The following is a 26,855-nucleotide window of genomic DNA, read 5'->3' on the forward strand; positions in this document are numbered from 1 at the left end:
TTTGACCACATTGGACAGAAAGCATCCTGCCATAAAGGACGTCCAAGTTTTGTACACATTATGAAGCTTACTAACACGTATGGTCAATTTAACTAGAACTAGAAGTAGAAAAAATGATGGATGGTGTTGAAGTTTGAATGCTTTTACAATTTATACAAATGATGTAGTTATGTTATTAAACATGCAACATCTTCATTTCGCTGAACTAAGATCAAGCTACATCTCGCAGAGCATTTACATTTTATACACTGCAAAAGCGTCATAAGAAGATGTATTGATTACCACTTCAATTCACTGCAGCAGTACTGTCAATCTGTTTTTGACCACTACGGTGGCCTAATGGTTAGAGCGTCCGCTACGCACTAAGCATTAAGAGGCTAGTGTTAGAACTGGTCGGCCTAGTGTCATGATATTGTGAGTGGGTAGGACATCAGGCTACATGTCTGCAGCATGATGCCTCAGTGCTAAACATCACTATAAACTGACACACTACAGACGTCATAAATAAATGACTGAATAAATGTTAAAGTTATGTTAAACATCGAAATCACACACACACACGTCAATCTGTTTCAATACTGAATAATGTAGTTTCGGTAAAGACGTCCTTTTGTACATTCTTGTCATATCAAAACATTGTGGGCAAAGTTAAAATGTCTTCTTTGTATGTGCTTGCCTTATTAAGCTAGATTTATATGTTGCTATATAACTACGTCAAGGCTAGACAAGATTGTTTTAATCATTTTATTCAAATAACAAACCACTATATATAAATTGTAAACATTAGCAATACAGTAACAAGTATGATCAAAACATTTTTACAATTATTAAATACTATCTAAAAAATAGTATTAACTGAAATGATATTTACGTGTTTAGGAATAGTACACATACTACCCAGCATGAGGAGTTTAGTCGTAAGCTGTCCATTATTATCAAAATCTTAATTGTGTTGTCATATAAGTAGGTGTAAGCATAATCTGCAGTGACCGATATAATTACATTTTAGAAATGAATGAACGAAGAGTGAAAACTAACATGTAACATTATAAAAATATCAAGTGTAGCGAAAAAGAGAATGCTCGTGTATACTCTGAGTCAGGAAATGTAATGCGACAGTATCACTGTATCAAAACACTTTGATGCGTGACTTGACCAAAAAGAATTATCTTTCCATCTGGGTTTTTAAGATGTTTATTGCTTGAGTAAACCTAAGCACCCTGTTTGTGATGCTCACAGACTGAACAATAATCTTTGTAACACTTTTTACAGATGATATATGGAAACATTGGATTTTCATAGATCTACTCTGATCTCTTGACAACTTGTTATGACAGCCTCATCAGAATGTTAGTTGTCTAATATCACCGATGTTGAATCATAATGAAACTCTCAGCAGTTTATTTGTGAATTCGCTTCCAAATTTATCAAATCCAGATTCCAAAGATGCAATGTTTGCCTCTAAAACTAGATTTCAACTGAGCTATCCTTTGCGTTTTCTATCTTATCCAATGATTGTTGGATCAGTGGGTTTAGTATTTCAACAAGAGTTTGTCAGCATTCGAATAAAGGCCGGTTCTAGCGCTGAACTAACTTCCTAAACACAAAAGCTGTCGCAGAACTAAATCTTACCAACCTAGGAAAATAATCACAAAGCACACATTTTCCACTTCGCTCCAAATAATCCTTGCCTCCATTATCCTGAGCATTAGCAGGTCATGAACTGATACAGCAATGTGGCCCACTCATTTGCAGTGTTGTTCATGGTGGCACAGACAGAACTGGAAACATCCATGCAACTCGAGTGGAGTGTTGTCAACTTTGCAAATACAAATAAACGAAAATCTACGTAGTCTGTTGTGCATATAATGACATTTTTTCTGAGTGAAGAAACATATTTAGTATTGTCAAGCTCTCTCGCGTCATCCTTTCTTCTCTTTCTCTCTCTCTCTCTCTCTCTCTCTCTCTCTCTCTCTCTCTGTAGTGTGTACGTGTATGTGTTCGTGTGTGGTATAAAAGTACACATAGGTAAAAAGAATTATGCCTATACATCCGTTTCAGAACAACAATAATAATATAAACAGGTATTACTTAATCATTTCTAAATGGAGTTTAGAGGAAGGAGATGAATAATACATAAAAGTAAATATCCAGACTTCCTCTTGTAGGTTGACTGGCGAGTAGCTTTTCCATGACAGAAATACCAATTCACTAACCAATACAAAGACACAGAATAATATATGTATGTTTTAATGGTTTATCATGGAAATTTTCAATTTTTATATTTATTGTATCAAAGAACAATTTCACCCCCTCTCTATTTCTATCCTAATTCTTTATACGTCACATATTTGTTTGAAAGGTAACTACGATAATTTTAGTTAGACTCCGTAATCTAATACAATTTTAATTTCAAATTTACATTAGATTACCAACTGGTAACTGTAAGACACAGGTTCACAAATCTGAACCTCGGTACCTTAGTGTGTCTGGGGAAGCATTATTCTAAAAATCGAAACGCAATTAAACTAAAGTTAAATAAATTTCATCAGCTACAGTTTTCTAAATTTACATCTTGTACATTCATACTGCGCCAGTGTCGATATCAGCTATAAAAGTAACTGACTTTACACAGTTTCAGAAGTCAGTTAACATGTAATATTTTAGCATATAAACATTTCATATAACTCTGCAAACTAGATTCAAAACATGAAACGAGATTTGTTGTCCTGTCACTACACTTACCTTCTTTTCTTTTCGTCTCTAAAGCAGCTTCAGCCCTCTGGTGTTGGCTATGATTGTCTTCACGTCACAAATCCATTATCAGGAATCGCAAATGCCTCTGCATCTAGAGGCATAAGAGGGTTTCAAACAAAATAATGACTAAATACAAATATGTATGTTTTTAAACAACAATAATCCTTTTAGACGATATTCTATTTCATGAAAGCTCAGTAAAGTTCGACACGTTCTACTGCTTTGACACAAATTAACTCGATATTTAGTCATAAATCAAGATTCTAGATGAAACATCAGTTTAGATGAAGTATTATGACATGAATAGGAAAGATTATATTTATCACATGAAAATGATTGATTTTATTTCATTTAACCAGAATTAATGGAGAGAAACGATATTTATGCCTTTGTTCTTCCGCATTCGTTTTGTATGACGTTATGATATTATGTCACGTAATTAATATAAATATTATTCTTATATAGGAAGTTACGATATGGGTATTTTAACCTCAGTAAAATAGTAGGCATGTAAATAGGCATGCTACGAATACTATTATCAGTAATGTAAACATATAATACCTAGCAAGGTGCCATTTCTTATTATTTTGCAGGAACATACACGTGTACGGATATAACTATATTTAAATAAAATGCCTAACAGTGCATGCGCACTGGTGCAGTATACGATTTTCGTATTAGCCAACTCAGGTAAGTATACGATATCAATTACGAAATATTTCAATTAGAGATTGCACAAAAAAGTAAGAAATTAAACATTGCTAGCACGGACGGATTAAAATTAGGTTAACTGTGGAAAAGCAACTGACAAATGTCTCCATGTCAATGAACCTTTAGTGACGTGTCATATTCATATTCCCAGACTTATTCCGGTCTACAATATACCGCTATTTGCATTAGTAACAAATGCACAGCTATCATGCATTCACGAGTATTTGAAACTTTTAGTAACATTGTTACATTTATATTTTTAAGTAGAAGGTACAATTCGTTTATTTTATGTGAACAAGTACGAAGATATCGCGCTGAGCAAAGTTTATCATACTTTCGAGTTCTACTGTATATTTAGCCGAATGCAAATCTGTATATTTACCCACATCAAATACGTAATTTGTACTTCCTCATAATGTACTGTTGCAGTCATTTTGCTACCAGAGCTGTTACTACTTATCTTTAAAGCATCAAGGTTAAATGTAATCAGTAAATCTGCATCTAGACTGGACGATTAGAGTGTACCTTCTTTTTCCGTTTGAGGCCTAAACATTATGTTTATTCACTAATACGCTATTGTACAACGAAATTAGAATTATCCCCATATGCTCATCCTTTGTAAACTCGCAAACAAAGAGCGCTAATTACTGATACTGATATTATTGATTTTAAACAGTATGAAATAGCGTCTTCATACAACATATTTATCATAAATCCTAAATGTGATGAAATATTTTTTTTTAACTTTGTGGCATTATTTATTAAGTACAGCAATGCCAACATATTATATTGTGTTCGTTTTGCTAGTGCAGTAATAGTTGCTTTATTTGTATTTTAGTGTTGTCATCTCTGATTGAGAGGTATTCTAAATGATCAACCCACACGAGTTGGTTGGTGCAAAAGAAATAAGAACTGCATAATGCACTATTGCGCTTGTAATTTGTAATTTTGCTTTATTGTATTTTCTTTTCGTGTATTATACTACAAGATTACATTAATGTCAAAAGCATACCGTGCAAGGTGCTGCGTGCACAAACTAAGATAAGCATATTTCGATGATAAGAATTAAAATTTTATGTTTCATTTGCTATGTGGTGCGTAATTATAATTTTTGACTAGAACATATTTAAGATGTCATAAAAAATAAAAAAGCATAAGGACGTCACAAAGTAAAGATGTAATAACATTACAAACAAGGGAATAAAATATGTTCGTTTGAAAGTGAGCATTACTCCTCCGGATGCATTTATTTGATGCCATTCAAGAGAAATCGACATTGTATAATTGATAAATGTTCTACCCTTGGAAAGACAGGAACGCACAAAACGTTTAAACTGTGAAGATTTATGATTGATATGAAGTTGTTGTTATAATTTTTAATTCAATAAACATGGCATACGTGTTTGTTTGTTTCTCTGCTTTGTTTATATTAAGAAACCTTTATTCCATGTGAGAGTCATAGGAATTTACTTGTATAAAACAAAGCAATATTTCAAATTTAAAAGGAAAATAGAGTTATAAGGAGGTAACAAAGGTAGAAGCGAAAAAACTAGAAGTGAAAACGAATAGTGAGTATACAAACATGAATTAGCGTCTTCATAATCAGTCATCGCTTCTGATGTATCTGTATCATCTGTATGATAACATTATACATTAAATATCAAGCATGCTTGCTGTGTATTTTATTCAAATCATTGGCAACATATTTTGACAAATTTATAAAACAGAAAAACGTTTACAAACGGAAATATGTCATAATTCACCACAGAAAGAAAATTTCAATAATAGTTTCAGATACTCCTTCCACAGTTCGTATACAAATATGAATATAAACTACGCATGCTCTCCTTTATAAACTAAACATATATCAATATTAAAGCAAGAACAATCAGAGATTTTCCATCAAATCTCTTCTATCAGGATTGACCCAAATTAAATTTTGATACATGTAGGAAAATTCAGTCCCAGTTGAACCTCCTTTAACGTTTCAGTAATAGACTGCATTAAAGACCCTTCACATATATTGATCTATTGTTTCCTTTTGTCCGTGTTCATGTCAGAATTAAAATATATGCAAATGATAATTTTCTAAATACTTTTCTGTGGCAATTATTTGCTTTTGGTTTTTCTGATATCAACTCCGACTAAGAATCTTACAACTCAAGTACTCTCCAAAAGTCATAATGACGTTCTTGAACTTTTAATATATAATGTACATGTCTTTAGTTGACACCTACTAGAAGCTTACCTGAATAAGTAATATCATCTCCAGAAAAAACTTACATACTCGAGACCTAAACACAGATACAAATATGAGCACAAAGTAGCCTGAAAATAAAGCCTTGGTTTCAATACAGGATCAAATGTATTGTATCAGATAAATTAAAGGACATTTCTATTTTAATAAAGTAGAATAAATATTTAGATAACTATAGAAAACAAAACTTATTTTACAATCCAATCACATTCAGAGTCATATATATATATATATATATATATATATATATATATATATATATATATATCCATAACTTTAGGAATGTTTCTAAAACAAATTTATTGAAATGCACATGCATACGCAAAAAAATACGCATGTATTGATTTAAGTGCGGAGAAAGAGACTTCTTACTTACCGTCATAAGTCTCTCTATGAACAAGAACTGTCATCTCCCTTATTGCATCGTTGACGTTATGTCCTTTTTCAAATTGTAATGAGTGTTCTAGACCGTACAACTGGCTTTGGAGTTTTGAATTTTCTATGTCAAAGAATAAAAATGATGTACATATCATAACATCGTAGAATTTCAAATTAGCGTTTATTTAGCATTATACGATTGTTTTGTTTTAAAAAATCTTTCTCGTAAGACAGAGAGGGATAAAAATACTGATAGACAAACAGAAACGGGTAGAGACAATTAAGTCTTTTATTACTTTGTTGATAAGAGCTGTATATCTATCTATCGATCATTATATTTATCTACCTATCAATCTCTCTCTCTCTCTCTCTCTCTCTCTCTATATATATATATATATATATATATATATATATATATATATATATATATATATCTGTCTGTCTATATATCTATCATGTTAAGAACTGTATACCTATCTCGATCTATATAAATATATATATATATATATATATATATATATATATATATATATATATATACCTACCTATATATCTATCTATTTATCTCTCTCTCTCTCTCTCTCTCTATATATATATATATATATATATATATATATATATATATATTTATCTATCTATCTATCTTTCTCTCTCTCTCTCTCTCTCTCTCTCTCTCTCTATATATATATATATATATATATATATATATATATATATATATATATATATATATATATATCAAAAGAGAGAGAGAGAGATAAGAAAGAGAGAGAGAGAGACAGAGAGAAACCGATTGAAGAAAACCATGTTGGATGTTGGTAGGCAAGGAGAATGAGAAGTAATGATCAAAATATTTTCAAGATGGATGCAATGGGGCTTATATAGATCGTTAGAATGACAATATTTACATTGAATATACAGCATAAAAAGTTATTGGGTGAAACACCCATAGTGATACGACCTTGTCTTTGTGAGCAGTGATGACGCGATTTTGAAAATCGCTGCTATCTGGGGTTCTTTTTGTTTCATTTCGGAGCAATTAGAATGCCATAAAGTGTTTTAGTAAAAATCATTATATTGATATGACAAGTTATTCAGGAGTATTAGCGACAATGCAGTCGTGGCCATATTGCATGTCCGAGAAAAAATATTTCCATCTGGAATCAACTATACATAACTAAAAACTTGTTGAAGGTAACCCCATGTCGATATGCCTATCCATTAAGGAGTAGTAATTACAAGGATTTTAAGATGACCGTTGTGATGGTCATATTGAACGTCCGACCAGCATCATTTTTATTTAGGATCGACTAGACATTGCAATGAATATATGTAAAGTGTCATGGCATTCCTTGAAATAGTTTATGAGTAGTGGCGACATCACACTTTTGCTAACGGATGGACAAACACATGAGGGACAACATGCCACCCTATAATCTCCACCAATTTATTATATGTAAGTTTATACTGTGTCTTTTATCGTTGGTTTGTGCCTGTATATTGCATATCATCTTTAAAATAGGTGTTGATAAGTTTTAAACTCAGTCGTAATAATTAACCTGCTTAACACCTTTAAAGCTGATTTAGCACTAGATGGTGTCAGGTGAGTTCTGTTTCGACGTAGGGTATTGTGGCATAGGTCACGTAAGAGGAATTGCGACATGAATCGAGTAGACAATACGGAAACGTTGAGTTGTATGGGTGTTTATAAGGGCATAGAGGTGGACAATTAAGTCATTCTTGTTTATTATGTTCTTGTCTTAATATAAGTCTGTAGGTGGGAAGGGTTATACATATAATGGTTTGGGTTTACAATGCGAAATAGGGGAGATATGTAAATAAAAAAATAAACTAATGAAGAAGCTGGAAATACCAAACAAATTTAAATATATTAAAGACATGTTAATTCAATACAGGAATGAGAGGGAGCTATGGGAACAAGACGAAAAACTGACGTATAAATGGTTAAGGGAACACAATACAAAAATGGTAAGATCTAAGGTGGAGTAAGGAAATATGCATATAAATTAAGATATATCATGGGGGCACTGTGCGAAACTAGGCTTCCTAAAAATTCAAAGCTCTGCTTCAAATAGATGCACAATGAGTGGTTGACATAAACTTACATAAAATAGCAAATTACATAACGGCTAATATGATGGCCAGTGGGCAGGTTATAGCAATAGGTCAATAGCCGGCCAGGGCTACCTAACTGTTGAGGGGTGGGAAAGAGACACTGATATAACGCCAAAGGAGGGGCGTTACGCAAATGCGGACCGGAGCCCCGATCATACCCATCTACCCTGGATGAAACAAAGAATATAAATGACAAAAATTAAATATTAGCACAAAAAAAGAAAGCATATATTCAAGCTAAACTATAATATAAAATAATATATAATTTAATGAGAACTCTCTTAAGTATTACTTTCCTTACCTCACCACGTCCCCTTAAGAGGAATTGAATAGGGCAACTCTGTGGGGTAAAGTACGAGGTAATGACGCAATGGGGCTGTATCACATGGTGCCACGCGAAGTGGACAGGCCCATGAAAGAACCTAAGAAAAACATCTCACATAGAACACAAACATACACATGCAAACATAACATAAATACAGGGATTCGGAACTCTTTCAAACCCTTCTAACTTTCTGTATTTCCTCTGAACAACTATACAGCCCCCGTTACTGTATAGTTAAATAAAAAAGATTTGGAACACTGTGGCTAATAACCCAAATTAAGAGCGGGTCAAACTCGGGTCTGGGGATATACAACAAAATAAAAAAAAGTATGGACCCTAACTCGAGTACAGCCACCTCATTTTAAGAACAAATTCTAAGAGGAGTTACACGTATGATCACACACATAAAACAATAGGTTTTCTTTTTATAATCATAATTAACGCACCAGTCACTCGTCGAAATTCGAAATTATACTTGTATTAAATATATATATATATATATATATATATATATATATATATATATATATATATATATATATATATATAATAATAACAATAATAATAACAATAATAATAATAATAATAATAATAATAATATAATTCAGTATGACTACTGGGGTGATTGAAGAATGCTGCTGTCCCGATACGAAAACTATATATAGCACTCACACAATATAGCAAAATACACATATCAAACATGGGACTTAGGAGACCTCTAGCAAAGGTCACAAATAAATTCTAGAGAAGGGATTTCGAGTAAGGTGAAGGAAACCTAGCTTGGATGAAAAACCCTATAGAAAACAGTAGGAAACTATAAATACCCCATCAACAATTTAATCACAGAAATATTTGATCGAAATTCTTTATTTAAATATAACAAACAGCATACATTCACATAAAACAATTTTTGTTTCGTTTTCGGAAATCGGGGGTGGGATCTGTATGTTGCCCCTCACCAACCCCACAAAAGTAGGTGTGCTTAATGCTGCTTTTAGATTTAATTAGAGACGAAACATTTTTTTGTTGTTATTCATTGGAATGACAAAGCGATTATTGACTCTACACTAAAATATTATTCTGGGATTTTGGTGAATTTATCCAAAGGAGTTCTGGGTAATGCTACTGAAATACATCCAGACTGTGGGCACATCCGCACAATATAGGTCATATAATTCATTCGAAACACTCGATTTATTTTGGATATATGTAGAACCTCTGAGGAATACTTGGATTTAATTCGTAATGCTGTAAGTTCCTGATAAAGTTTGAAATTATAACTTAAAGAATTAGATTATTCGTTACGTTTTACAATAATTGTTTTTCTCTTCCGTTAGTTTAAAACCGAGGAAAAGTAAACCCAGAAGAGATAAAAATGGATGGATTCTTGAATTTTGAACTAAAATGCCACAAGGAAGCAATGACAGAGATCTATTCACTAATAATATAAAGATGAAAGCTATTTGTTAAACAAACAGACATAACTATCAGAATAAAATTTATCTGAAATATGATTCGACAACTACAGAGAGATTTGAACAATCGTTGGCACGTACCTTGAATATTCCAGTTCGCGCGTTTAAAAGTTCAATAGCAGACTATGTACATATAAAGATAACATTCCATGTCTTGTTTTGTCTAGTACCCAATTAGACAGGTTGTCATATAATATAAATTTTATATTTCCTGACCTCGTTAACACAAGATCTGTTCAACAAAGTGACCGATGATATGTAGTGATGTTTAACCGTAAGTACAGTTCATCTGTCGGATGTAGGCTTGATATCTAAATCTCAATCTCAGAAATGTAGTTGTTTTAGAATTCTCAGTGAAAACTTAATTCTGCATGAAACACAGTTTCCTCGTATTGCACGGGTAGCTAAACGTATAAGTCTTTGGTTCATTTGAGCAAAGAAAGGGCAACGTTTTATACACCAAATATGTTAGGGTGTTCACTAATATTGGCCATACAAGTCCCTAATTTAATTGTTTACTTCTTTTTCTTGAAGATATATCACGAATTTAAAATATTAATTTGAAAATAAGATCATTGACGTATTTGTTTTATCTGATAATTTGCTCGCAAAACTTTCAATAATATTCAGAAAAAGATAACGAACAAAACATATACCTTTTCTTAAAGCATGTAGATCTGCGGTTAAATGAAACTGAGAATCGAAACTGCGTTGGAAAATACCGGAATCCAAATTAACGTTGTTCACTATTTGAAGCCTCTGGTTCATGTTTCTCTCGAGCAAATCTTGATCTAAAAGTAAACATTGTTTAATGCAAAACAATCATATAATGATGCAAAAGGTTGCATTGCTGGAACGGAAACTGCCATGTCACAACCACGGGTATGTTTGAGGGTTTACAAAACTTTTAAAAATTTGTATGTGTGGAATTGAGTCCAGAAGGCTACTTGTTTAGCGAAACCATATTCCTGAAATATGCCAATGCTACGGTCATTGATTGAAGATATTTCTATAAAGGAAGCAGTTTAAAAAACAGACACACATGTAAGTGAATATTGCTTTTATAGGTCTAATTGTTAATAGTTTTCATATTAAATAAGTTAACAGATCGACTCAATTTCTTCTTCTGTCACACATAAGTCTTGAGATGACTAGCAATTCTAAGTGATATAAAAACTAATAAATTTCAAAGCGAGATGTTGAAATATATCAGTGGGACAAAAATGATATCGCCAAAGCACCAATTCCACTTTTACTGCCACAGTGGCTACCAAACTGTTAGAACTACTTTTGTTTACTCATTTAGGAAATGTATCTGCTCTTATGTATTTTAATCAAGCTTGTATTTCGTAATTTAGGCATTTCATTTTCTTCTAATTCTGCCCCTTCTCTTCTCCCCCATCCCAACTGGCTGAACAGATCATATTATGTTTCAGCGGTAGACCCTCTAGTATACATCTATGCAATCAAAAAGGTGTCACAAAGAAATGCCTAGGAAACGAACTTCGAACAGCAGGAAGATAGTATACTTTATGTACTATCCTTTTACACTTAGTTTTCTGCCTGAACTGCTAAAATTGTCAGTGACTGAATACACATAAAATGTTATTATGTGTTACATATAAAGCATTGTTATAAGGCTCTAAGACAGGGGTGGGCAAATTACGGCCCGAGGGCCGCTTGCGGCTCGCCAAAGGCTTTCATGCGGCCCGCCAAGGGTTTTCATGCAGCCTAGAAACAAGTCATCATTCGCACTGACTCTGTTTATGTTACTCTGTTTATGAAATAAATGTGCTTTTTTTGAAGTTTAAGTTTAAGTTTTCAAATATTAACAACATTTTAACAACTAAAAATTAATTAGATGTTATTTAGAAAACCCTTTTGTTTTTGTTATTTCAAATATTAATTATTTTACTTAATGAACTATGCGGCCCGCGACAAGGTGTAAATTTGTGCATGCGGCACTTGCACTGGAAATTTGCCCACCTCTGCTCTAGGACAAACAATACACAATTTTAAGACAACAGTTTTGTTTTTCAATATCGTAAAAAAAACTTGTTAAAATGTGAATTTTAACTTGCATCACAGTCGTGTTTCGTTATTTAGCGCCGAAGCAATTGGAGCAAAGTGTTTGCCCCCAGACACACCACAGTAGATGATTCAGGCTAGTTCGATGGTATTATTCGAACCCTCGCTCTTTTGGTCATTAATCTGGTACGTTAGCGACTGAGCCATCCGGCACTTACATTTGCGATTAAAAATGATGGATATAATGAGCAAGTATTAGTGTTAATTGTAAGTTAAATTAAACAGCAAGCGAAAATTGGTTACAGTTTCCGCTACCAAACCAGACTGCAAAATTACCAAGGCCGCACACAAATTAACATTAGCATGTATAAATCAACAAAATAAGGAACGGAAAGCCTTACAAGAAAACTCAAAGTCATCTAAATCATATTTTTAAAGATGTTTCGCCGATGTCGCTCAAAAACAACCGCCCTGTAATGAATCTGCCTTACCGACTTTAATGTACTAATCCACCCATTAAGTTTGCTAAAAGCAATAAAACAAATTCTCACAAATACAGCCATTATTTTAACCAGATGCAATGCTAGGTACATAATTACAAGTAAAACTTGTAAATTGTCTCTGTTCCGAAATTATTGATGAATAATGCTGCAGTGAAGCGCACTGGTACAGAACGGAGAAAACCCATTCGAATTGACGGTTTTGCTTTTAATAAATATATAATTAGCAGAAACTCGCCGTTTCTGAGTAGATGTACGGAAATATTCCACTTGTGAAATGGAAACATTTTGCATTGTCGCTCATGACAATACAAGGTGTCCACTACTCTCCTAAACAATATGTCTCTGTATATACTCCAAAAAATAGATATCATCTTTTTCCAAGAAATACACTTCATTATAAACAACATAAAAGTCATCTAAATTGCAAGAATTGTAAACAAATTTGAAAAAGACATTACCTAGTTAATGATAGTACACTATTAGCTGTACATACCAAATACATACAAGGCCTTGAAATTAGCACTATTTCCCATACACATCAACACATATAAGACTTTGAAATGATACGATTTCTAAAACGCACCAAACACATGCAAGAAAAGTTAAAGGAGTATGATTTCCTGCACTTAGAAAATACAAATAAGCTTCATTTACTGTATCCACCAAGCACAAAAAACCTTTAAATGATCACTATTTATTGCATGCATCAAACACATTCAAAATTTAGAAATGAACACGATTTCCTGCATGCGCTAAGCACACACAAGGCCAAAACCAAGTACGTACAAATGTCCCTTTAAATTTACACACATTTGGTAACAAAAGCTCATGGTATAATGTAAAAAGCATAACAATACCATACAAATAATTGAAAGCTTTTCTATAGTCATCATTTTGTAACCTCTTTAAATCAGATTTCGACTGTGGAATATTGCAGATTATTATTAATCATGCAATTGCATTGCCGAACGGTATAAAATTTCTTCTTCATAATAACCATTCCCAATTTTAGAGTTTAATATTTGTTCACGGAGTTTTAATTAACTTTGTCTTCAACGTGAATCTTTTACGGCAACATACATACATACATACATACATACGTGTGTGTGTGTGTGTGTGTGTGTGTGTGTGTGTGTGTACTTTTTAAACAATCAGTTTCCTTAGTAGTTCGTAGATACTTTTGAAACGACAGGAATATCAACTGAAGGTACAGTCAAAGACCAGTCGCATAGAACTAATATAATGAGTACTATATTTAATAAAAGACTTTTAGGGCCTTATGGAGGTACAACCTTTTTAATCCGCATCAGAACTGTTTAATTATAAACTATAAATGTCGTGCAAAATCACATGAAGTATCGTTTTAGTTTTTAAGTTGAAAACATAATGGCCCCAAAGTCAAGTCTGAAACTCCATACCTGTCGACTCACATACATCTTTAAGAGTATGTATTTTCTTTCGGCATTCTTCATCCATGTGTGCACTGGAACGCATCGTAGCAACTATGGAAAAAAGCTAAGCATTTAAAATTGTATTTACTAATATCATGCTAAATTATAGTAGCTATTGTTGAGCTTTCTGAATAATCATGAATATTTAGGGACAATTATTGCTTATCATTAAAATGAAATAAAAATGTTTCATTTAAAATAAATATAAATAATATATTAATCCAATGTGTAATATTGCCACGTATAGTTAATTTACATTGTCTGAATGGTCTTTGTCCCTGATTAAGTGTCAAGGTTTTGTAGAACTAACTAATGACATGTTTTTCCTATCTGACGTTTGTCATGATTGTAAGTAGTAAAAAAAAAAATATTTTATAGCATTTAAGGTCAAGGTCTAACCTTGCTTATTAGTTTGTGAACTTGTTTATTCGTTCAAATGCGGAAAATATAAATTGTGTCGCAGGTCAAAAGAGGTGTTTATATAGATGTTTGATAAAAGCATGTTTCTTCATTACGGTTTCATATCCAACTTTGTGAGACTGCGATAAGAGTTTAAGGTTTTGCTCCAATATAGTTCTAGAAATATGATTTATTTAAATTATTCATTGGATTTACAAAGTGATTTTTGATACCTTGGACTAAAACACTACGTCACGTGTACTGAGGACTCATTCAAAATACATTTTAGACCATATCATTGTTGTACATCAAGACAGTCATGTCTAATGGGATTCATTGGGAACATTCTATTTGTCTGTACTTGCGATAGAACATTTAGGATTATTTGGGATTTATTTCACAATACTGTAAGTGTCATTTGAATTTTCACTCTGTATTGAAGGAAAAAAATTCTTTGTTGAATATTACTTTAATTGTTTGTTTCACTTCGTTCAAGTTACTTATTTTAAGACCTGGAAAATTTATTAACTTGTCCAATTCCAAAATATTTTAACATATTAACATTCTTATGTTTCTAGATTTATTTCAGCATTGATCTTACCGTGTGTTTCGATACAAGACATGCAAACAGTCGTCAATTAAACTGAAATGTCGCCAATGAGTTGATAGACTCTAGAGATTCTGCCGATGCAATAATCTTTTCTCTTTGTTTATTTCATGAACGTAATTTTATTGTAAACGCATTTCACAATATTTTGGTATAACATATGTGTCCAAAACCTTAAAAGGGTTATTTTACTTAAATGATGTGAATACATGAAAGGAATATATGTTAGTATCTGCTACACATTCAATATTACATTTCTCACACATGCATGCGGTTTTAGTGTCTGTCTCATCTGTACAATAATTACGCAACATAAGCAGACAATAGTTTTCAATATTAAAGTTTCGTGAATATGACATAAACTGTTCGTGAATAAAAAATTCAGTTCTATGAATCGATTAGTGAAATTTAATATTAAAACAGATCTGTTCCTGTTGACTCGTGTTATCAGTTGCTTCCCTTGAATCGATGATTGTTCACTCGGCCACCATTTTAAAAGAGAGTTACAATTCAATAAGTATTGGTGATACTTCATATATCAATTTATTTCGTACGAACGTAAGAGAAATAAGTATCCTTTTCTAACTGACATGTATTTGTCCAATATCAACATGTTTTTGCACATTCGCGTTACCAATGTTGCACCGAAGAATCGTAACTATACTGGGTAGGAGAAGCGATCAATGGATTCAATCTCTTTTGTAAACTATATTTGATTCTATATACTTCAGTGAAATGATTGAAATAATGAAACGCTTGTTGGAGTTTTCTGAATATAACAAACACAAGATGAATATATTACATGTTTAACCTTTATGTTAAAATAGGAAAAAAAGGAACTTACCTAGTTTGTGCCTTCTCCACATGTAAAATATAAATGCGATGAGAAAAATACCCATCACAAGCAAAACTGACATGATTATAATCGGCACAAGGATCACATGATCTTTCTTTTCGGTATCCTTGTGAGCTGAAAGTAAATAAATAAAACAAGTTTTATTAATTCCAGGAACTATAGTATCATCTGGAAATGAATGGGGGATTCCCTAATATTTAGATCCTTTAAAATATTAGCATTGGCAAATCTGTGAAACAAATGCATGATTAATTAGATACGCTGAGAAGTTGTGTTTTTCTATGAGTATCTTCAAGGACAATGGCTTCAATGAACATATACACGTATATTTTATTCATTAACAACAACAATAATAAAAAATGAGCTGTCAACGTATTAGTCGTTACTGTTACGTTTTGTATTTTAGAACTGCGAGATTTATACTGATCCTTAAATGTGGCATTCTCTATAGTATAGGGATTTAATATATTAGGTCAATAGTATTTGTACTGTAATTGCCTCTAGAAGAGACAAATCCCACCCCGAATGATTTATTTACTCTTCTGCAAATGCAAAACCTTTATTAATGTTTGAATTGTTAATATAATTATTTCTAACACAATTACGCCATCATTATCATTTAAGGTCAAGTTATTTGCTTGCTTACTTGATTCCTGGGGTTTATTTTGCATCGTTTCGTTTTCCTTTGGTTTATGATGGTTGTTATATAACTGACACAACTATCAAAATCGAATTTGCTTAACCATATTCCAGAATAGAAAGTCCGCAAACAATGCCCATCATATATTTAGGGTAGTTTCATAAAGAAATGTGAATTATCCTTGCTATACCCTTATACCATTTCCCATGTCGAAATTATTAGACCATTTTTCATGTGTTTGGGCTATCAAGAGATCTCATTTACTTTTAACTATTGTTGTTTCAAGTACAAAACCTAGTTACAGTCTTCGTTATATCACTGCATTCAACTTCGTAGTAGCAATCATATAACTCCTTGACAATAGGTACTTTAAGAAACGCTGCAAGTGCTTCATTTGATTTATTTAATAAATGCATATTCCTATAATAGGTAACCAATTTATTCATCATCAGGAAATAAAGAAACCACATGCAATTATTTTACAAGCAGGTCAAACCACATCTATCAGTTTATGTCTTATTATAATATTCTCAAGCTCAATCTAATCGCAATAATATAACTCATTGGAATATAGTTTTTTTTTTTTTTTGTATTAGCAATTTCACTAGGTACACGAGCTTAGCAAGATTTACATACTTTTGTCTGTGAAGCTGTAACATTGTGAAAAACATGTATCTTATAGGCAACGTTTGCTTATGTTAATCTGAAACGAGAACTGTTTGAAAAGTTGGAGGCGGTTGTCCTCATCAAGCTTTATCACATACACAAATTCATCCGATTATAAACATCAGTTGAGATAAATATTTAGATTTCAAACCTTTTAAATCAGGAAGATCGTCATTCAAATGGTTTCCCTTGGTTGTGGAAACGATGGAAGTCGTTGTACAAATCTCACTTTGACTCCCATTATAACAGTTCATTATTGAACTCTGTGGGCAGCAAAACACTTGTTCCGCTTTCCATGAAGAATTGACTTTCAAGTAACTTTTATTGCCCTGCAACGATGTTTACACCCTGATACACAAACGCTGTATACAATGGATGATTTTGATTATATATATATATATATATATATATATATATATATATATATATATATATATATATATATATTGGCATGCAAATTATTAATTTAATTATCGAATATTTTAAAGAAAAGTGTGCTTAAAATAATGAAAGATCTATTTACTATAATACTTTGGATATAAGCGAGCCAAATGCGTAATAGCGGTTTTGGTCATTAAGACAGCAAACATAAGAGGTGATACGCTACGTAAAAGTAAATACTGCTTAAAATCCGGATATCACACACATTATCTTTAGGATTTTATACTGCTTAGTAATTCTTATTTTCTTAATATATTTTAAAACTATGCATTTAATTTTATTGCGTAAAACCGAATGTTCGGATGGTATATGCAGCAGGTTTTACATACGAAATGGTTGGTGGTAATCTTGTAGAAAATTTGTAAAGGCTATACCACAGGTTCTGGTATTCCTGAAATTCTCCATTCAGGTAAAATCCGTTGTCTTCCACAAGAATTTACAGAACATGATAGGATATTACTAGAATGGATTTTAATAGTTGGTTTACAGTTGCGTACTGGTGTTTCTGAAAGAAAAAAATGTTAAAGCATTTACCGAATTGAATTGTGGTTAAAAAATAGAACACTGTCAGGTTAAGTGATCTAACTTAATTAACAAAATTCCTCCACGGGAAAAGTGCCCTAAATAAATACCTGGTTAAATTTATTTAAAACAAGAAAGCATAACTACAATCTTAATAAATGTCCTCATCTGCAACATCTCTGATCCTGTATAACAAAAACGACCACAATACCTGTTGCATATCGAGCAGGGTCTCATAATACGAAATTATATTACATATTTTAACCCGAATGATTTCATACAAAATGAGAATATAAATACATTTAAGCAACAGGGGATATTGGCCTAAGCAATAATTGACTTTTCTTCGACATTAATACAGATATCGTTTTGTAAAGAAAGGTTTTAATCTCTTACGGATATAACGTTTGGAGCAGATGTTCATATTTACTGTGCTAATGTAGTAATAGGAGAATTTATGTGATTGGAATCAGCCAATATATTGTTTTAAATACATTCCATTGCAATACTATTATGCTGCTATCAATGTTGGCAAAGCTATTATAATAATATCTCAATACAAATCATCTAATAAATCATCACAATATCACAAATAACATCATGGCGTTATGAAAAGTAAAATGTAATACCAATGGTATCCAAACATGCATCAGTGTAATTTCACTGAATTACACTATTCTTTTACAGAAAACATTAACTGTTTTCTTGGGATAAACAGACTGTTATGCTTTCCCCATTTTAGGAAAAAAATATTTGTCAAATTCGTCACGTAACCTTTAGAGTTTGTTCAATATAAATTCAGGGTAATCACCTGATTTTTAATAATAGCATTTCACTTAAAAGGAGCAGAACATAATATCCGAATCAATTGATATCATAATCTCATCTCTGAAATCGTGTTTTCTACGAGCTATAAAATTTTGTAATTGCATTATTAGTTATGGTTCTATTGATTGATTTGATTATATTTGCCAATGCATACACGCTTAAAGAACTGTGCAGGTGAATGTCGGTTTGTTTGACTGACCAAGGAACTAACATGGCTCAGTCGGAAAATACCTTTTTAATAGCATCTGAAGTGCCCGTTTTTTATTATACCAAAACCATAACAAAACAGGCTTTCTGAGGACTTTGTACTGGCATATGCCTTGCATTAAACTACCGACGTCCTTTCAAAGAAAAAATAGAACTTCTTCTAATGGCACATATTGATCACTTTATCAGCCTATTTTTCGTATACTATTGCGTGAACGGATGGTGTGTGCACCCGAACACACACACACACACACACACACACACACACACACTGACGCTCGCCTTTACAGATCACGCACATCTGTCCACATGGGATCGAGTCTCGACCAGGCCAAAGTGGATATTTGAGAAAGTTGGCCAGTAACTTTCCGTGGCTAGGCGGTGATCGCGTGCTCTTCTTGCACCAAATATAACGGCCGCCATGTATCGCCAATTATGTGCTGAAAGATAAATGCCATTAATCCCCCTTCCTCCCGTACACTAATGGTAGGTGTACTGTACTTTACCCAACCTCCCCTCACTTCATCCCTTGTTTAATTACCACTCTATGCTTTTAATTTAAACAATTAATACGACGTAAAAGATTCTGCAAAAAGTAGAGGATTATTGAAATTAACAAATTTACATGCGCAATGTTTAACTTCCATGTTGACATTGTTATACCTGTATAAATCAAAAATCTCTCCAGATAAAAACATCATTTTCATGTTGCCTCCTTTGAGGTTTATGTGCAAGTTATGCTATATTAAAACGAAATTCTAATCTGATACAGGATTTCCGCAAAAGGATGAGTATGCAACATAATGTGAAGTGCGTTTTTAAAAATACCGATTTTTAGTTACAACATCGCAAAACGAACGGATTCTCGGGCATTCCAATTTTGCTGTTATATTATGACCAGTGTAAACGTGAAAACAATACATACTATAAACAGTTAATGAAATTGTCTGGACGTTTTCGGTTGCTTCCTCAGCTAATTTTGGGTATAAAGTATATTCCCCTGTATCCATCAAGGACACGTTTTTCAAAAGGATATTCGTTATTCCTTTCCGCTCAACTCGTCCTTTGTACAAATCTGTGATGTGAAATCCCGTGGACTCTGAATTATAACAAATCAGCGTTGTTGTATTGTAGTACCAATGGAGCTGCCTTATTATATCGTTTTCTCCTTTGGAAAAATTCCATATCAATTCATTGTCCTGACCATCACAACATGCAGTGAACAATGTCTCTGTAGTCCATACGAGTTCTGAATTGGACAAAGACAATGAGATTATACAAATATGCAACTTTTGCAACTGCTGCAGATTTTTTGATACAATTAAATTCGCTTTTTGTCCTCTAACTCAGACCATAATTGATATAAGAGGAAAAATCATGTGACTTATTAATCCACATTTTCATGTGCATATACAAACACATTTATCAAGTATGAAATCTAATAGATAATGGTAAATAATACAATACCTCAATACAACTCCATAGCCTACTGCAGTTATTTAAACTATTCGTGTAATTGAAGATGGCGTTCGATATTTCATTAATAATTTGGAAACATCTGTTAAGATTGCCTAAACATTTTTGATTGATAATTTGGAACCACTTGCGCAAGTCTAAAACATTAGGTCGTTTAACGTTATGAAAAAGTTTAAATTATGTGATCACCATGTACATATTTAAACCAGAAATGCAGGTAGTAGCCAGTATTATGTGGATATACTGTGCATTAGACCAGTTTACTTCTATACGTTGTCAATAACTAGATTTAGGTTAATCAGATTGTATTATTAAGAAAACAACATTACCGGTACAAACACAGAACGCATGAAATATAGTCAGAGTGACCAGCTTTTGGGACGATGGTGTCATAATAACGCCAAGAATCTACATAGAAATACATAGCCCTGCAATTAAGTTGGCTTGAGACATTAAGCTTAATGTTTTGAACAAGTAAAAAGTAAATGACATTGTCCTACTTTTTATGATAAGCTAGTGTTCAGTCTTACTGATCAGTATATTAAGACACATGACTGTACACTCAAAGTTACGTGATACATTGTTCTTGGACAGGGTGAAAGAAGTCATTAAAGCTTGAAATGTAGGTCATAGTGACCTAATTTTAGCATGATAGTTTAGTTTTCTCCAAACTGGAACCACACTAAACCGCAAGACCCGAAATGTCAGAATGAATGAAACAATCGCTAAAGGTAACGCACAACTAAACCAATGGATGATAGAGAGAGGGACAATATAAGGACAGACCGTTGAGTAGATAGATGAGATTAGCATTAAATGCCCTTTTCATAGTATGTGTATATGCAAAAATATTTCTTATGTGTAATAAAAGTAATCACGGCGTTGACCCTGTGGTAACTAGAAAAAGGGTTTCAAAACACTGACTTGCTAAAGCAAATATTAACCTGTAACTTTAATCTCATACATTCTTGCCAAGACTTTTAATAAAAGTAAGTACAAAAGAGATACAAAACCTGCATAAAAGGCCGGAACACCTTTACAAATACATAAACTAGACTTAAAAAATAATATCCTGCTTCCGTATATAACGAAAACTGTAACAGAAACTTTAGCCTGTTGTCTACATATAGAAAGCCTTGCACGCAAACCTGATCATCGATATTCTTGACATAATTGTTCACACGAAAATCAGTAAGACTGGATAAACACGTATTAGGTACTGCCAACCACGTGCTATCTAAGAGAAATAAGCGAAAACGCATGGTTCCTTTTATTAAGTATATTTAATTTGTATTTGTTAGTTGTTTGCATTTTAAACTTGTCCATGTACAAAATCAAGTTCATTGTGTTCCTGACTAGATATACTGATGTTGCTTTTAATTTGTAAATAAATAATAGAAAGCTAATCTTTTCTCAACGAGTTTGGGTTCAATATTAGGACCATTATCAATAGGGTTAGACGTATTTATTTGTGTCTGGGTCTCCGATGTTGGTATTCCCCATAAACAATACCTAGACTACCTAATTTATACCACATCCTTATTATATGTTTATTGACAGATATTATTTTGTTGACAAACTCAGAATATAAAATGGAAACTTTCATTAATTCATACCATTTCCAGAAAATACTGTTGTGAACTATGTCAAGTCTTTCCTTAACAATGAACCATCTTTGCTGTAAGATCTAGATCCAGAATCGTTGGCATTGTTCTTATCAATTTATATTTGGATTGTTTGCATTTAATCAAATTATTTTTGACCTGAAATACATAGTGGTTTTTAAAAAATATCCTTGAACAGAAATATTAATTAGAAATTATAGTGAATTGAGACAGAGACGTCTAGGATTATATTATTGTGATTAATTGGAAGACTGTTAGTACGTCATCACCTATCAGGCTATTGGTATGTTAATACACTCAAGACTATAGACAAATCAACGCCTTCAGCGATGGATCTTCTTTGGAACACCGTTGAAATTTAAATACAACTTAATTCATTAGGACTGGTGATAGAGCTAGTTGGACTACGTGGGATTTAATTCGCAATACTGTAAGTTCTTTTTAAATTTTCACATTGTATTCTATGTAAATTTTAAAAAAAAAATAATTTTACAAAACTTGTTGGTTTTCGCTCTTTTCTGTACTTAGTTTAATACCATAGTCGTAATACGTCATATATGCAATAATCAAACGCCCTGAACACAAAATTGAACCTATCATATGTACGCTTAAATCACAGTGAATATCCATAAAACTGGGTAAGCGACTATATAATACGATACGGCCTTGAACAGGACATTTAATCCACAGAAGTGAAATATAATTACATATGTACTTGCACAAACCACAAACAAAAACTTAACAAAACCTTTAGGATACCGTCTACAGGAAACAAACCACGAATTCAAATTAGAACCTCATACTGTACCAGACAATATTATCAACAATAAGTACATGGTTAAGTAATGGGTATTAACTTAAGTCAGGCATTTGCTAATGAATACAAGTTAGATTGAAAAGCTTAGTTCCTTTATATCAGCAATGATCAACACCTTGTACGCATACTTTAACCCCCTGTCTACATCCGCTTACGGCGATGACGCTTGTGTTACAGTATTCTCTATATGGGTCTTCTTACGGGTTCATCTGTAAAATTATTTCATTGCAACATTTTATTAATACAACATTTTATTACCCATGTCTCTAATTGACTTGCTTGAGTTTCTACAGATGCAATTTACCTGGTCTCTTTTGAGTTGACTTCAATCTACGAGATTTTCTGCATATCAACATTGTCGTGGTTTTCGTCAATACAACAATAACCATTACATGGTGTTTGGACTCCAAAATTCCACTCTTGTCTATTACAATACAATACAATACAATACAATACGATACAATACAATACAACACAATACAATAGAACGCAATAAAATTATATCAAATGATAGATAATTAATTCAATAACACGTGTTCAAAATAAAATTAATTACATTAATTATGCTCCTCTTTATAGTCACAAATTTAATATGCTACTACTTTTGATTTTTCAAAACTCTAAAAATATGCTGTGTATTGCAACTCTTAAGGGCCTCCTAAGCAATCTTTATATAATATACTAATAGTATCTAATTAATTTGATTTATAAACACAAAACTATATTCTCTGCTTACCGGTTGCTGCCCTCGCAATCACACACAGCATAATCACTGTAAACATTGTTTCTGCACTCAGTTAGATCCCTACAGATGCTGGAATTACAAAAGTTAACATATGATAAAATACGTTGTCATTTTCATGTGATGTACAGAATGTTAAAACAGGAAAAGAACAGAAAATATGGGTTAGCTATGCTACGTGTATGTGAACTCACCATTTCATTTCGTGTCTTTACAATTCATAAACTACTCTCTTACAGAAATTAAAAGACGACAATAGAACGCACATTCGTGTAATTTACTGCACATTCATCTCGTACATCTCAGTAAACAAGAGTCGTGTGAAGGCACTGACGCTCTATTGTCTGGAAAAATATACTGGTGTTGAAATCATCTGCGATTTTCAAATTTGCCACTGTTGAAACCATATAGTAAGATCGTGACTATTACAATTAGGACAAGGTAGACTCTGTCAGAATATATTGGTGAAGAGCCCATGCTGATATGACCATACATTCATGAATATTAGTGACAAGGTTTTTAACTTGTACATTATGGCAGCCATATTTGAGGTCAGAGGGTAACATTTTTAGTTAGTACCAACTATGACAACGGCCGCTCATGTAACCATGTTGGGTATCTAGACAGCTGCATTATCGTAAGTCTAGAACCGACTAGACATTATAAGTCTTCTGGTAAAATTCCATGATAATATGACATTTTGTTCAAACGACGATGTGATAACACTATTTTAAGTTGGCCATAGTCGACGTCTGATCGGCACCATTTTCATTTAGGACCAGGTAAACATCATACAAAGTATTTTTTATTTTAAAATAATGTTTTATTTTTTTTTTAAATAATTTGGCTGATGTTTACCGGGTTATACAATCATTCATTTAAAAGGAGCAGCAATAACAAAATTTTCAACATGGCCACTGTGACTGCCATATTAGATGTCCATATGGAACCATTTTTATTTAGGTCAAAATAATACATCACAAGAAGTCTTCTGGTGAAAATCCCATGTTGATATGACTTTCCGTTCAAGAGGAGAATCGATAACAAGTTTTACAAACGTTACTGCCACGGCCTTAACGCAAAACATATCTTTTCTTAGATCATCAGTTTGTATTAATATTAACATCGAACGCGCAGACATAGGTAATTTGTTAAAATACCACTGTTTCCTTTTAATGGAAAATATGCCTTATGATGACGTATTAAAATGATACATTTTCTTTTGGTATTATTTAACAAATTATTAGTAGAATAAAAAGTAATAATAGTGGTGGGGATGGCGTGTAGGTCTGGTGTTGGCAGTAGTAGTACTAGTGGTAGTGTTTATGATAGTAGTAATGATTGCAGTAGTTGTAGCAGTAATAAAATCAATAGTAGTAGTTGTTTCTCTTACCGGTTTCAAGATAGCTATATCCTTATATTTAGTGCAAACAAAGTCAAAACTATTTTATTTAACGATTAGTGTGATAATAAAACCTTAAATACTAGCATTGTCTCCTTGTATGCTATTCTCATAGTAATTGCTTAAGGTACGTCACACGGTGACATCATGCCTATGCCCACACCAACCATTTGCTTCCTTTCCTTCCTTGAATTTGTCATCCACAAATCGATTAATTGTTTGACTCATTCTGGAAACATAATTGTATTGCATCTCTCGCAAAATCTTTGCAATCAATAAATCAATCCATATTTTCATAGTTCATAGGTCTAATATGAAAATAATAAATATACGAAACATTATTAGCTCTTTTCTCCATTATAATTGTACAATCATTGTTACCCTGTTGACTTTTAATGCCAGACTGTTACATGTATTTAGAAATGGGGTAGTCTTTTATCGACAATCTCAACAATCAATACATTTTATCATATGATGGGATTATAAAAGCATAACTTTTGCAGATATTTATCACATAACAGTTTCAGACCAAGAACATAAGATATTCATCTTAAATACACTACAAACGGACATTGACTTTACAATATTAACAATACATTTCGTTATTTACTATACCAAAATCAATGCGTGTATTAATCATACAGCAAGCGCAGTCCTTAATTGGAAAATTGAACTAACACGTTTGGAAAATTAGGCACACTACCTCGTTTTCTTTACATTACAATCAGATTAAAACATTTGTAGTATTTGCTGTGAGGACGTGAATCATTGGTAATGGTGATTCATGTTAAATGAAACAATTTCACGCAGGTCACGTGAAGTGAGCGTTTTCCGTAATAGGAAATAATGAATTGTACATATGAACATTACAGGAAGTTCTAAATTTAGATGACAAATACACATGTGTATTTAAAGAATTGTAGCCAGTGAGCAGATACACTCAGTAGAACGTTAATTTTTTGTAGACACAATAAATAAATACCTCGTAGGGTTTCCAATCACTATGCTAAAGTGAACAATCCGGGTGGATTATGCATACTTTATATGAAAGACGCCATATATAACATTGCAATTCGTATAACCTGATAAAAGCGTGCTGTGGAAACAAGATGTTAAGAATCGATCGTACAATTGATCTACTTCATAAATTATTGGGATAAGTCCATGTAATAGGTGTTACAGGGTAGTAGAGATATCTTAGTGATATCATATAGTTGACTCATCCACTAGTGACACATAATACAGGTGCAAGTAATTCTCCGTTCAAAGCTCCGTTATGTTGTTAAGTTTAGTTAAGCATTACTATTTTGACACTGTATAAACAGGTATCAAGTTGACAGGGTGTGTCAAGCTCTGTTAAGCAGTGAATAGGACTATTTAAACATCAACCTTATGTTACGAACCAGGTATTTTAACTAAAGAACTTGTTTGTAAGCAGCGACACAATATAACATATCTCCTATTCGTATACCAATGCTAAAGCTGAATTAGAAAGAATTTATGCTTAGTTTTCGCTATGCATTTTCTAATATAAATCCATTTCGAACAATAATGATTATTATGCTATAGAAACGATACAAAATGACATTAAATCAAAGTGTTTACA

The 26,855-nt window shown here is 32.6% G+C and overlaps 1 protein-coding gene across 4 annotated transcripts; it reads right to left on the reverse strand.

Annotated features, from left to right (window-relative positions):
• Positions 1 to 730: 730 nt before the first annotated feature.
• LOC149770162 (uncharacterized) lies at positions 731 to 26,358 on the reverse strand. 4 transcript variants are annotated; one of them, XM_089949315.1, is made up of 12 exons: positions 26,232 to 26,358; positions 23,842 to 23,919; positions 20,113 to 20,436; positions 18,005 to 18,135; positions 17,341 to 17,518; positions 15,872 to 15,997; positions 13,989 to 14,072; positions 10,696 to 10,830; positions 6,102 to 6,224; positions 5,051 to 5,101; positions 2,746 to 2,848; positions 731 to 1,819 (listed from the first exon to the last, which is right to left on the reverse strand). In XM_089949315.1, exons 2-11 carry the CDS (start codon positions 23,885 to 23,887, stop codon positions 2,805 to 2,807), a joined length of 1,242 nt encoding a protein of 413 aa, XP_089805441.1. In that variant the 5' UTR covers positions 23,888 to 23,919; positions 26,232 to 26,358; the 3' UTR covers positions 731 to 1,819; positions 2,746 to 2,804. The 4 variants fall into 4 exon arrangements, with proteins under 4 accessions (XP_089805441.1, XP_089805440.1, XP_089805442.1 ...); XM_089949314.1 differs by lacking the exon at positions 26,232 to 26,358 and adding an exon at positions 25,241 to 25,334; XM_089949316.1 differs by lacking the exons at positions 13,989 to 14,072; positions 26,232 to 26,358 and adding an exon at positions 25,241 to 25,334.
• Positions 26,359 to 26,855: the final 497 nt, after the last annotated feature.

Source organism: Sinohyriopsis cumingii, unplaced genomic scaffold (assembly GCF_028554795.1).
Source record: "Sinohyriopsis cumingii isolate HCF-2022 unplaced genomic scaffold, ASM2855479v2 utg002588l, whole genome shotgun sequence".
Taxonomy (NCBI): Eukaryota; Metazoa; Mollusca; class Bivalvia; order Unionida; family Unionidae; genus Sinohyriopsis; species Sinohyriopsis cumingii.

Excerpts from the sequence above, each read along its gene's own strand:
- LOC149770162 (XM_089949315.1), bottom strand. The coding sequence starts at position 23,887 with ATGTTTACAGTGATTATGCTGTGTGTGATTGCGAGGGCAGCAACCG. Across the intron at positions 18,136-20,112 it reads AATTTCATTAACTGTTTATA|AAACACCAGTACGCAACTGT; the intron begins GTATGTATTGTT and ends TTTTTCTTTCAG. Across the intron at positions 15,998-17,340 it reads CGATCTTCCTGATTTAAAAG|CTCACAAGGATACCGAAAAG; the intron begins GTTTGAAATCTA and ends ATTTACTTTCAG.